The sequence below is a fragment of the Diadema antillarum genome, unplaced genomic scaffold, assembly GCF_040938485.1.
Source record: "Diadema antillarum isolate AM-2024a unplaced genomic scaffold, OU_Dant_1.0 scf00000086, whole genome shotgun sequence".
Lineage (NCBI taxonomy): Eukaryota > Metazoa > Echinodermata > Echinoidea > Diadematoida > Diadematidae > Diadema > Diadema antillarum.
Window position 1 is genome coordinate 2,090,794 of NW_027270975.1, and position 14,757 is coordinate 2,105,550.

The 14,757-nt window shown below is 36.6% G+C and overlaps 1 protein-coding gene across 1 annotated transcript in view; it reads right to left on the reverse strand.

Moving 5' to 3' along the window:
• Nucleotides 1–1,126: 1,126 nt before the first annotated feature.
• The window catches only part of LOC139717988 (epsilon-sarcoglycan-like), a 110,454-nt gene continuing 96,823 nt past the window's right edge, over nt 1,127–14,757 (reverse strand). Inside the window, exons 11-12 of the mRNA XM_071629477.1 lie at nt 9,179–9,228; nt 1,127–3,794 (exon numbers count right to left, since the gene is read on the reverse strand). Of these exons, the coding sequence (XP_071485578.1) occupies nt 3,709–3,794; nt 9,179–9,228 (136 nt within the window). The 3' untranslated portion in view covers nt 1,127–3,708. The remainder of the gene's footprint in view (nt 3,795–9,178; nt 9,229–14,757) is intronic.

Sequence of the window (14,757 nt, forward strand, 5' to 3'; positions counted from 1 at the left end):
CACTCGGTGAGCGCTCTCTGGATCTCAGATCTCGCACATTTTCTTGTTTCTAAATTCATAAAACATCAAATGACAAGGATCTCTTTTAGGTGTTATATAAAACATTTTTTTTTTTCATTCGTGCAATGGACAATTTTATTTGGTGAAAGATGAAATTATTGATCCATTCAACTCGGCTGGGCCTCATTGAATGGATCATTTCATCTTTCATCTCATGAAATATTCTGTCCATTGCACTCATAAACATTCATTATTTGTATACCAGTGAAATGGCACAGATTTCAGAAGTCTTCCCCTCTAACTCCCAATCTCACCCCCCCCCCCCCCCAAAAAAAAAAAAGGAAAAATCCCAACAACCTCAGGGCTGGGCTTGGGATATCAATAGGGCATTTTGTCTTCCATGGAAGGAATTTGCCCAAAAGGTGTTGACTTTTGATGTTTTTAATGTACAGAAAGAGGACGGATTTGTCGTAAATAACAGAGGTCATGTGACCAAGGTCACTCTCTCTAGCAGTCAATATGGTGTCAATACTACGTGATTTACTGACACACAACTGGTGCTGATATAAATAATTTGTTTCATTTCCCTCCTATGTCCAGTGGAGGATGGGGGGGCACTGGGTGCGTGCCCTCTTTCATTGAAACAAAAGAAATAAGAAGAAAAAATGGGTGGGGGGCACGTGCAACCCCATTTAATTTTGTAAAGGCGCCTCCCCTTTACGGAATTCCTCAATCCCCCCCTGCATTGTCCAATGATCTGCTTTTATCTTGCTCCTGTCAATCAAACTTGCTATATTCTGAAACAGAATAAAGTGTATAACATTTTTTAATTTCATAACACTACGACCTGTCATACCAATGAGGGCAGTATATATATATGCATGGCAAAACACACACACGTGTGCATAAAGTAAACAGTGACAATGAGGGCTGCATTGTAAACAAAGCATTTATTGAGTTGACATGTTTGCACATCAAACCATATCAAACATGAATTAATGTGAATACAAATTACATATAATACTGCAAAAAATCAATACCTCTAACCTCTACATTGAAATACACACACAGCTATGAAGTAAAGCAAATCATTATGCTTGTTTTTCGTAATTTACATCCAGTGTGACCAAAATATAACTCCAACCTGAAGTTCGGAAATGTAAGATTTATAAGATGTCAGCCATTGTATGATACAACATGTACATGTACAAGGTCTTGCGTGAAACATACATTGGCAGTATAGAAACATTTAGTGCACTTTCTCAAGGAATTGGGCAATGCATGGTAATGAGTTTTTGCTTCATTGTTTCTAAAGGATGCTAAAGATCATGTCTGAGTTTAATACATTTCTTGCAAATTGTCAGTCAAAAACTTCAAATCTATGGACAATTACTTGAGAATGACATCATCATTGCTGGATGAGAAGCCTGAAACAATGAAATGTTACAATAGTAGACCAATTATGACGGAAAGAAAAGAAGGATTCCACAAATCTAATATTTATCTGAAAAGCACACATTCCTTTGACTTTGAGGTAAGCAAAGTGCTCTTTCATTGTGTCAGAGAAATTAAAATGAGAGGAATGCTTATCAAAATTTTCTTCATATTGTTGTACTCTTCTGATATCAAAAACTGTTGCAGTCTTCTTATCTGGCCATTACACAGCACATGGATATAACTAAGACTCTCGAAACTTATGAATGGATTGTCTGATTTTTCTTCAGACTTCACTGATGTATTCTACTGATATTTCTGCATCCACTGATTTGTACACTATTTGTAGTAAATTCCCCTTTAAATGACATGGTAAACTATCACCTCTTTAATATAGAAAAGAACCTACAAAGCTTTTTCTTTGCCAAAATGATTATAAGGTCCCTATGTCATGCCCAATAAATGATTAGCAACAAAGACATAAGAAGATAAGCCTACAATTCATACCATATTGCACAGCACATAGTCAGCAAATGTATACATGTGATATTAAGTGAATACAAAATAAATACATGAGCAATACGAAGAAAAACTGGCAAGGTGCAATATCAGTACTTTAATAGTCCTACAACATCAAGTGCTTGTACTGATTCAGCATAAACAATAGTATTTGTGACACATACACACACATTGTAAATCCAATTCATTATATACTTTACACAAAACATCTATGCAGTTAATACCAAAAGTACTTTTGAGCACAGACAAAGTTTAACAGAAAAGGAGTTCTGTTCCTGGATAAACTAGATCAGTGCCATTAGAATAAATATATCTCCACATATCATGTGCTACTCTTGAGCAGATAGCCAATGCTGCCTGGTGTCTACAGAACTGTGCACGCACAGTCTCTTCATGATATCTAAGAGTCAATGCTGTTATGGTTACAATGGAAAACTGATAATATTTTTCTCCTCTCTCAACAGCACATTTTTCATCTGAATTTTCAAAATCATCTGTCCAGTTTGGATACAATTGTATTCATCACTAATAATACAGAATGGCTGTGTAATTCTAAGCACTGCTAATAAGTAGAAATACCACTATGATACTTTTTAATCAATGTCACACGTATACTTTGTAGCATAATCTATAAAAAAAATTGATTACAGAGCCTGTATCCAAACCAATGTGCCAAAGTCGGTAATCATGACAACATAACATTTTTATCAGACAATCTCAAGAATTAGCCATCATGACAAATCCTGACATTAATTACAAGTGACAACTACCAGTATATAAATTATTATCATCTATATAGGACGTTTTAGCGGTGCATTAAAAACGTGTATTGTAGTCCACTCAAATTTTACCGTTCAATATCAGAGCATATTGAACGAAACGCATAGGCCAACGTATTAATTCACCATAGGCTACCCTTGTTACTCGCCGTTCAAGATCACACCATATTCAATTCTGTCTCGTCTAATGTGCGAGCACTTGCTGAATGCGCAAAAGCTTGCTACTAGTGCGCGTCATTTTGTTACAATTCACAAGCGCGCAAACGTCTTGCTAGTTGTTTGTTCCCATACGCAGTTTTATAGGGGCTTCCCCTTTTCAGCGCTGGGATGTGACTGCCGAGTCAACTTCAAAGACGAGTAGAAGCCCGCTAATTTTGTTTAGTTTATGCTTGCTCTGCTTGATTGTATAGATGATAATAATTATATTGGATGGCCTTGATTCATGGAATACCAGGGAATAATGCACTCGTTAGGGTCAATATTGCACTCATCTTCGATTCGTGCAATATTGGCCCCAACTCGTGCAATATTCCCTGGTATCCCATTCATAGCCATCCAATATAATATAAATGTTGCAGTTCTTTGTCTTTACTGGCTGTTAATATTCAATACTTTCAAAATCTGTGTACATCTACCTCAGCTTCAATCAAACGATTCATAGCAAACGATGGGTAACAACGGGGCCGCGCTTGCAGGCCAGTTTTTAAATGCTCCTCCAAATGACTGCTTCATGTGAGAATGTCCCATGATAAGTAATACTTGTAGAAAGTGAAGACATCCTATTTCAGGAGCATCCATTCTTTTTTTCTTTTTAAACGGTCAGCCGTTTTGTTTTCATGCAAAGAACTTAATCATACACAGATTTACTTCAAGATGGCAAGATCCTCGTCTCTTCACAACTCCTCACCATATTTCTCCCTCACAACAATTCTTAATTTACAAGATTCTGAGGATTTCCTTGACCGTCCGAGAGAGGTCAGACATGCCTTGGCCGCACTCCTCGGTCAGAAGTTGAGCTTCCCATGAAAGGAGGAGCAGGTCGAATTGGTGCCATGTCTTCACCTGAAATAAACCAGACAGGAAAGATGTCTGATACTGTTTTCAAAACTTTTCACAAACCAACAATATTCAGTCCTTTGCAAGATTTTTTTTTTTTTTTCAAGCATCACCATATAAGTTGATGTTTTCAGTTTGTGGTTTGGTGTGACAAAACCGTATGCAAATAAAACTTGATATATGTATTTGACGCCACACGAAATGGTAACAGTTTTGTCCATAGCTTCCCTCCCTTACATTGACAGAACAGTGATTGAAGAGGGGAAAGATGGACAAATATCTGAAGGGCAGACAAAAGGCTTAAAAGAAAAGGAGAGAAAGACAAAGACAAGAAAAGTTTGAAGTTAGTTCAGAAAGAGGTTTATATTCACACAGAGAAATGAGAAAGTGAAGAAAGAGAGAAATTCACATATACATCTGAAATAAAGGCTAAAGACCATCTTTTGAAACATACTACACACTTTCTGAAACGTGTTGGAGGGAATCTACTGTTTTCAGTTTTATACTACACGGGGGTAGAGACAGTGTAACATGAAAACATGAAGAGTTTCACTTCTTCCAAATACACCCACTTAATGTTAACACATATATCACAACATGACTACAACGTCAACTAATAAGAAATGACAATAGACGTACGAAAATCAACATATAGACATAGATAAAGGGATAAAAATGCTGGAAACGTCAATAACTTTATGGATATATTGGAATAAAACCCTGCAATTAAGTGAAATCTGCTATTACAATCATTTTTTAAAAAATAGTTTGGTTAAAATACATACGAGAGTTCTCATATGTGGTATGGAAAGTGCAACAAGTCGATACTGTCATGTGTAATGGGTAATGGCAAAATGTTAATCTGTGTGGTAACACAACAAACTTTACATTCATTAATGCTTTGTCTGACAAAATGGTACTGAAATCTCAAAATACTGTCTTTACACAAAATTGAAAACTTCTACTCCTTTGGGCAATACAAAAACTTCTCGAAAACGATACTGAATAAATTGGCTAAATTCATCAATTTTGATTTAATATTATCTTTATGTTTAAATCATTGGTGTCTGTAATATGCCTTTATTTTTGCTATCATATTCCCCCAAATGGGAGAAAAACATAACAACATGTTATATTCAAAGTGACAATACAACAAATGGACTCAAAAACTAACTAAAGACAATCTAGCAACACAAAACACTGCACCTATCCAACAAGATTGGTATAAAGTATACATACATGTATATATAATAACGTCATGCAGATACAATATATGACATCACAATGACTGACAATCACAATATTACAACACATGAAGTACTTTATTGATAAAGACGAAATGGAGGATTCATGGAAAATGGGAATGAAATAGCAAAGGCACTTATACAAAAAGTATCAAACAGCTATGTTGTATTATATGACATGACATACCCACAAAGACATATCTGGGACTGACAGTAAGAGAGATAAGAACCAAAGAGCAAATAGGACACGGCAGGAATATACTAGATTACACAAAGCAAATACAGAGAAGTAGAATTTTACAGGGGTAAAAACATACGACAGAGAGAAGTGAACAAATTGAGAGAAGGATGGACAGACAGACAGACAGACAGACAGACAGACAGACAGACTTGATGCATGAAAGAACAAAAATACATTGCATAAAAGATGAGAGGAGAGTTTTAAGTTTGGAGTTTGAAACCAGAAATTGCTTGAATGTTAGTGTCCTGCTTTGCTGATTATGAATTTCAATGATGGCAAATAAAAACAGAAAAAAATGAAGTCTGATCAAAGTACACTGTACACTGTCACAGGCAAAAAAAAAAATAAATGAATAAAATCAATTGGTTAAAAAACTTAGATGTTACATAATATGAAGCTAAATCAAACAAATCAAAATTCTGCAAATGCAAAATAATCGATGAGTTGATTTTTCTTTTTGTCAAAAATCCAATTAATGACTCATTTAACTGCCAAGATGATATTCAAGAATGGGTGGGGAAAGCTAAAATTGATGATGTAGTTGAGACCTGTCCTGAGTCATTTTATTAGCAGAATTGCTCAGTTAGGTTTTAGAGGGCATTTAAAAAGAAAAACTGTTTTATTTTGTCATAAACTTGTCTCAGACTTCAGTGTTTACAAGTAGGAATATATTCTCAGTCTCTTGAAAGATAGGTACAATGGATAAAGCATCAATAATAGCAGAAACTGGTAACAACACTGATGGTGCCAGATTGTTTGTAATTATGATTGCCGCCTAACACATGGTTTGAGTCCCCTGAATTCATTTTTATTCTTTTCAGGTCTCAACTATGTGACATTTAATAAAATTAAATAAAAACAAAAAAATGATAAGTTCAACAAAATTGGCAAGAATAAGTGTCAATGATGGCAACATGAATAAAAAAGGACTTCATGCTATGAATTGAGCTGTTTTCAGATACAAACTGTCCACACTTCGTGTACATTTGTGTGTTTTCTTTCAGAGGGTAAGAATAGAAGACTGTGGACCAGCCCTGTGCTTGCGTCCTTGTGGGAAGTAACATACAAATATCAACAGACGGGATGAGAATCTCTGCAATCTGATTGGTTACATGCAAGTCACAAGTCTTGTCTTCATTTACATTTAGTTTGTTCACCTTGTCTTATAATACATCCAAGGACTACATGCATGTATATCTCGGCAATCTACATGGCTGGTCACTGGTCTTGATCTACGTGTATTTCAGAACTTTGACTGGTAATAATCATTTTCTTTTCGATTACCCTGTCTACACCGGAGCATTATATATCATCCCTAGGTAGGATGCAAAGACCTCATATCTCAATTGGCTGACATACATATAAAATTCTCCTCACACAATTAAGAATATGTAAGATACCTATTTTAATTTTTAGACATTTAATCATTAGTGTATAATGTTTCTACATTATTTGACATCAACGTTGATGTTAATTTGCAAAAATGTTGCAAAAATGAAAGAGCTTGTTCGCTCCCCTGAAAATTCCGGATTTTTGAGATACGAGGTCTAGGCACCTAAGAAATGACATGACAATCTTGTAATACCCTTGGATAGATAAATACAAGTCATTTCACCTCATTACTGGTGGCAGTTAGCTGATAGTTCAGTGCCTGTGTACGAACCTTTACATCTGAGGAGTACATGTGCATACAGGTATCTTTTGCAATCTGACTGGTCAGACATCAGTAAATGCCACTTTAGTACTACATTGCATCACCAGTCAGTGCAAATAGTAATAGAATTATTCTACAATAATGATCATGCTCAACATTAAAAACAAAGAAATGGCTTTCATACTGTTTGTTGTTCGTGTGTGCATCTAACATTATTTTACTTGACTGGATGCCCAAACCATGCATTAACAAACTGTTGTGCAGCAAACAGTGTATTCCAAAGGGGAAAACATGTTTTGAAGTAAAAAAAAATGGACTGGTTAAAAAATAGGTGAGCTGCTCAAAATACACAAGCTAATAAAATCTAGGGAAATATAAAACCAATATCTAATAAAAAAAAAAAATAAATAAAAATACACCATATATATATATCATTTTTTTAAAAAGTTGGCAGCAGCTCATTATAGCTAATCACAACTAATTACCAACCAAATGAAGAGCTCAACCACATTCATGAACGGCATGGTTTCACAGAGATACTTTTGATTTAGCTTGATGAACTTGAAAAACACTATAGGACTTTGACCTATAGAGGGCAACATTACTATGTGCTGATGAATTGTTCCTGCTATGTATAGGGCTCACACCCGTAAATACAAGGGAATGCCCCAGGCCCCTTCACAAATTCGTACCAAAGATACCAAAATAAATGAAGAAAAAAATTGATTAAAAATCAATGATGTAGTTTGGCAAAAAACTGAATAGCTGTAGATATTGAGTATGAATTCCTGTACAAATTGCATTTTGGTTGGAAGATGAAAGCTTTTCTGGTGGAATTTGAGGGGACTATATTTCATTGGGTACGTGTACGGAAAATGGGTGATTTTTTGAGTGATAAGAACTCGTAGTCTAGCTTTGCGGACCCTTGGACAGAATTTGAACTGAATTATCCACCCTGAGAATTTGATGGATGAAAGGGTATATCTAACTTATCCAGGTTAGTGAAGCTGAAACACCTCATTTCACCCAGCTGTTTTACAGAATTTTTTGAAATTTGATTTTTAACACACATCCCTATGGGGAAATATTTATGGGTGTGAGCCCTATAGAGGATGCATGCAATGCACACAAGTCTATGGGAAGTATTCATCCCATACAAACTCTGCTGGTTTATGTTGATCTATTGTGTCAGATCTCTTCCTCCCTCCCCCCTTCCCCTTCCTACCCCCCCCCCCCCACCTCTCTCCTCTACCCCACCCCCCACCCCACCCCAACTCTGTTTGGCTACAATTTGTTTTCTTATTATGTTGTGGTATAGATAGATCTTTGTACATAGCAGGCATCAGTATCACACAACTTTGAATGACTGTGTTATTCTAATGTATTTCTTTGTTTGGCTACCACTGAAACAGGTCAAACTTCATAAAGTTAGTCTGTTTGACAAAACAGAGTCTTTTCAAGTATTTTGTAGGCAATAATGTGATGATGACACCCCATAATCAAAGATTACTGCCTGCCTCTAGGTATTCATCTTATGAAGAACTGATCCACACTACATTTTTATTTTTTTTTAAAAACCTCAAAGGGCATGAGTTTAAAAAATGTCCCTTTGAGAAGCTTTATGACCCTTGAATGTGTAATTTCCCATATGATGTAGGTGCAAATGTCATCAAAAACACATTTATGATGTTTAAAAGTCAAATGAGAAATATGACCTCCACTATAGGGCTCACACCCGTAAATACAAGGGAATGCCCCAGGCCCCTTCACAAATTCGTACCAAAGATACCAAAATAAATGAAGAAAAAAATTGATTAAAAATCAATGATGTAGTTTGGCAAAAAACTGAATAGCTGTAGATATTGAGTATGAATTCCTGTACAAATTGCATTTTCTGGTGGAATTTGAGGGGACTATATTTCATTGGGTACGTGTACGGAAAATGGGTGATTTTTTGAGTGATAAGAACTCGTAATCTAGCTTTGCGGACCCTTGGACAGAATTTGAACTGAATTATCCACCCTGAGAATTTGATGGATGAAAGGGTATATCTAACTTATCCAGGTTAGTGAAGCTGAAACACCTCATTTCACCCAGCTGTTTTACAGAATTTTTTGAAATTTGATTTTTAACACACATCCCTATGGGGAAATATTTATGGGTGTGAGCCCTATAGTGCATGTAGAAGAGTTTACTGCTAGGTCCACTGTGGGATGTGGGATGTGAGATGTCAACATAGAGTTCATCTTACCTCTGGCATTGGATGGTTCAGATAGTCTACGTTTGTCAGAGGGGTGGTTGCTGTGAAGGACAGAGATGGAGAGAGAGGAAGATATACTTATTTATACATAAAAAAACATATTTCCTCTGGCTGTGCTGCATGAGAAATATTGAATACATGACTCATTCTATTTGAGTTTGACATAGCACTTCTTCTCCTTCTTCTTCTTAAAAAATAGATCTAGATGTCTAATGGCAAATTAAAACAGCTCTTACCTTTCAGAGACTCAAAATGACTGTACCTACATAGCTATGTGTATACAGTCATACATTTGTCATATACATATATGCCAAGTTCATTTCAATGTCTTATAGTTTGTTAACTGCTTGGAATGAATACAAGGAAAATGAAAATGGAGAGTATGGAGGGAAGACCTGACTCCTAGCTTTGTACTCAATAGCATCAGCTCTGCTTAATTTTACTGACACTTGTCATGATTAACACAAATCGATTGGATTACTGATGATAAGAACACATTTTCTACCTGAAAGCTGTATATATAAACCCCATACAGTAGATTAAGAAAAAAATAACACCTAAAATCTTGATGGTTGTATTCATAACTACACATTTGTCACAAATGCAAAGTGAATATAAAATAATGTCACTGAATCAGGTGAACAAAAGATAATTTAGATAAAACTTGATCTTTCCAAGTTCACATAGCATCTGTCATCTTTCATGTGTTCAAATGTGGGAACTTCAAGGTCTTTGTACAAATAGGAAGCCATCACTGTGAACAACGCAAGACCACTGGACTGTGACAATGGTAAGACACGACTTGTGTTAGCCTGACCTAAACTGCCGTTTACAGAGGGCTGGGCCCTATTCTCACTGATAAATTTCGACTGATCTCATAGACAGAGATCAAGAGGACCCACTTCATACTGCACATCAGCTTTGCTGGTCCAATCAGTCTTGTTGCTCAAGAGCATAAAATGCAGTAATGATGCTGTTGCCATGGTAACTGAGGACAAAGTGGTCTGCATTCATATCTAATGGCCAATGTGTATATTCTACTATTTGAGTGATCTTTAGATGGTCTTAGTACAAGTGTTCCACTCTGCCATCCTAATTTCTTCGATGATTTAATCCAGTGAATCATTTGTGGATCTCCTGGATCCACCAGGATTATCTCCTCCTTGATGTAAAAAGCCACCTACTGACCCTACTTCAGCAGTGGGAATGTTTGCTGTTTCTAGTTCCCATGATTCTGTTCAGGTGTCATTTGGCAGCCTCTTCTCCTTGATGTGAAAGCCATCTTTACCCATTGAGGACGGGCTGATTTTGCTACAACACGCATCTCCCATAGACACCTGCCCGAGTATACTTGGGACTCATCCTTAACGGGTTTAATAAAGACCAGGTAGCAACGGGGAGAGAAGGAAGGCCTGATTGAATCAATGTCCATTGGCTGCTCACTGGGGTACATTCAAAAATCACGAATAGAGCAGGCCTGCTAGAATGAAATTTGTGCATCGAAGAGTACTCTCATTAGTAGCATTTTACTCCAGTTGAGTGTGTCTGTACTTAATTACACAGAGATTAGTGATAAAGCTGTATACAAGTTGTACAGGATTCCCAAATATATCTGAGTTGGGCCAGCCGTCCCGACACTACCACTACATTACCACGTTATTAAGATCTATCCACCCTTTTTCAGCAGTGAGAATGGGTCTTAGGCAAATATAGGCCCTATTGTTGTATTGAGACAGTCGATGGTTTGCGCACTAGTCATCTGTTGTGTATCATCTAAGTCTGGATCATGTCACTTCCATCTCCCAGCCTGTCACTAGTCCAACTCTCCCTTCTACCCCTCCCTTTTCCTTACCAAGATATCAGCAGGATCAGAAACATTACAAGACCAACAACAAGACACAGCTTTCATCGACCCCAGGAAATTGATACTGCTTTGTTTGCTTCTCAACCAGATAGCTTTTATAGGATTTCCTATCCTCCAGGGATGAGATGAGATGCTGTTATCATGATTTGTTGACACAAATACTGCATGTTTCGGGTCACTCTTGTCTTTGAGTTATGTTGTGAGGGTGAGGGGACTTCAACCCATATTTGAGAGCTGGAGAGTTTCTTTCTTTTTTCCCCCTCCTGGGTGAACTGTTTGTAACCTCAGTGGATGCCATGTTTGATGGTTCTCATGTTTTATCTGATGAAAGAAAAGATATCTGGTTCAGCTGGTTTCATGGCCTGCATGACAGGGGACCTGATGTTATTATCTGCTTCACGCCTTTCGTTACATCTAGGTCTGATGTCCTCCACGAAAATGGCAGAGAAGAGGGAAGGTTAGGGGTTGAGAGTTTTGCCTATCAAGTTCTAAGGGAATTTTCTGCTGCAGAAATCATTATTTAGCATTCACTTAACAGGTACCTTTGAATTCTATTGCCTATTTCATAATCAAGAAAGATTAGATGCACTGGCTAAATTCAATAAGTCTACAAGATCAGAGAGAAATTTGCAATATTTTTCCAATTTGAGAGGGAAAGAAAAAATAAAGGAACTTTAATCTTCTCACATGTGTTGCCAACCTAAGAATCAATTACAAATGCAGCAAATTCAGAGGATCAATTCTGAAACTAAAACAAACAATTGCACTTAAACAAAGAAAAATGGCTTACATGAAATATTTTCTTTATGAAATCTGGATGGTTTAAGACTCAGTTTTATGTTTGTGCAAGGTTAATTCTGATCGAGTGAGCACAAAATAGCTCCAATCACACTAATGCAATGACTTTATTAACTCCCTCAGAAGAAGCATTACATACCACATGTATAAATCTTTGTAAGAAATCAAACAAGGTTATAAAGTCTTTTAATTGGGAGGAAACATGTCTGCATGTTTCCACATCATATATTTGCATCAAACAGATCTTGATATAAAACATTTCAGATCTAGATCTTCTATTTTCTTTCTTTGACCTCACTGCCATCTTCAGACATAAAGAAAAAATTCTAACACTATAAAACGAAGGCCATCCCTCATCTTCCTGTGGTCAAACAATATCAGACATCATCATCACATCCTACCGGCATCCAACTTCTCTGGTTGCTAGGCAACCCAAAGGGCACTAGCATCCTAGCCTAGCTACCAACACACCTGCTTTGATGAATGCCAGATATATTTCCTGCAGACCTGGTCAGACAACCAACCTGTTTTCCTCCTCAGACAAACACAAACTTAAAAACCACAAATCACAAAACTCCATCCACTTTCACTTTTGATTCTGAGTACAAATCAAGACCCCTTCCTCTTGCAGGTATTTGATGTTTATATCCTTTTTTATAGAGAGCCACAAATTTGTAAGCTTGTCAATCAAGACCAGAAATAAGGTTGGTGCAAAGTGTGCAAAATTTGATATTCATTTTCCTTCTGCAATTCATTGATATAATTATCTCAAGATCTACCTCTCTTTGTAAGGGTTTATTCAATGCTAAAGACCTTGATGCCCCCAAAGGAAAAGTCCCTTGGTAGAAAACATCATGGTCCTTAAAGGACAAGTTCACCTTCATAAACATAAGGATTGAGAGAATGTAGCAATATTAGTAGAACACATCATTGAAAGTTTGAAGAAAATCGAACAATCCGTTCAAAAGTTATGAATTTTTGAAGTTTTTGTGCAGTAACCGCTGGATGAGAAGACTACTGCAGTGTGTGAATAACTTAGATGTCACATGCGTACAACAATATAAGGAAAATATAAAGAGAATTTCACAAAATTTCATCTTTTGTAAAAAGTACACATTCCCCTGACTTGTTACCGACAAATGTTATGGGTAATACTATTCCCCCTGCCTTTAGAAAGAGGCAAGTCAAGTGCTCTTTTATTATGCGAAAAAAGTGAAAATATGTTGAATTTTCTTTACATTTTCTTTATACTGTTGTACGCATATGACTCACAAGCTGTAGTAGTCTCCTCATCCAGCAGTTCCAACACAAAAATTTTAAAAATTCATAACTTTTGCATCGATTGTCCAATTTTCCTCAAACTTTCACTGATGTGTTCTACTAATATTGTTGCATTCTCTCAATCTTTATGTTTATGAAGGTGAACTTGTCCTTTAAAACAAATTGTTCATTAACATGCTCTCTACATCTGCCCATCTCAACCTGTGGGCCACAAAGCTCTCACAGGTGGGCCACGATGTCTGCCAAAAATGAAAGAAACAAGATTAATATGTGATCAAACTGGGCCTAAAAAACATTTGTAAAAGTTTCAGCGGGCCTCGGGTTGAAAAAGGTTGAGAAGCACAGCTCTACATCATCATAATTATCATAACTCTACTCTTGATTACTGAACAAAAGCATGAATAATATTTATGTTCTTAGCCTAAATTCTCTGCTGCATTCAATGAAAAAAAAAAGAGAGAAATTCTTGATGTTTAACTAATTGGGACAAGCTCCACACTACCATTCAAGAGATATAATCATGATGTTGGTGTTATCTTTCGTCATCTTGTGAATGGGTTTAGGATTTTGGGAGATATTGCAAAAGAGGTTAAAATTCTTTCATTTTCACTCGATGACACAATGTATCTGTATACTTGTGGTCTCTGGCATTAACACTGCACACCTGCATTTGAATGAAAAAGCTCAATATTTCAGCAGTGATTTATATATTGTGGAAGGTGATGACTGTACTACATAGTGTACAAAAATCTGCCTGTTTGTAAGGTCACAGTCAGACCGCAGCACCCGATAATTCGCTCGTATTTATTCAACTCGTATGCAAGCCCGCTCTAGGCTTGCATACGTAATGAGCTGCGGAAGGGGATTTTGTCCTTGGGCTTTCGGCAACAAAAATACACCTTATATTCACAAATTTGGTATCAAATCCAAGGAAAATATGTAAGTAATCGTCACATGTTACTCAAATTATTGTAAATGAAAAATATCATAGCGTAATTTGAGCTTGAAAAATGATGAAAAAAGTAATTCGTGTTGTACACGTTCAAGACGTCAAAAGAATACCAAATTCACCTTGCGTCTCAATGAAAATGCATTATTTGGTAGCCCATCTCTTAATCTTTGTATCCATGTAAATATCTTGACAATTTGTTGCTTAATCCGGTCAGGAACCAGCTTGAAACCGTGCAATCTCAAGAGTAAGCTCTCTCATTGGACAGTGCTTGCATTCAGCGCTTGCATTATGTCATTACGCTGCTATGGTTTAATGCCACGTGCGTGCAGAGCGCATGCTTGCATAGGCATGCGTGTAGATTTCTGTGATTCGGACAGAAGCTAGAAACCAAAGATACTAGAGATAACAAGATACGAAGGCGCGCGATAACAATGGACACAAAATGGCTACCCTACATGACGATACAAAAGAGAGCTAAGTACAAACTCAGTACACCTAGAAACATCATTCATTTCCAAAGACAGTGGTATTCTTATTATCTTAAAAAGATTTAAAAATTAAAGTCGTAGCTTTTTTTCGATTACGGGTATTATTTTGAAGAACAAGATTTTAGAGTAATAAGGATTATTTCGTGGAGGTAAAAATTTGGCAACAACATGATCTCACAATCAAAGA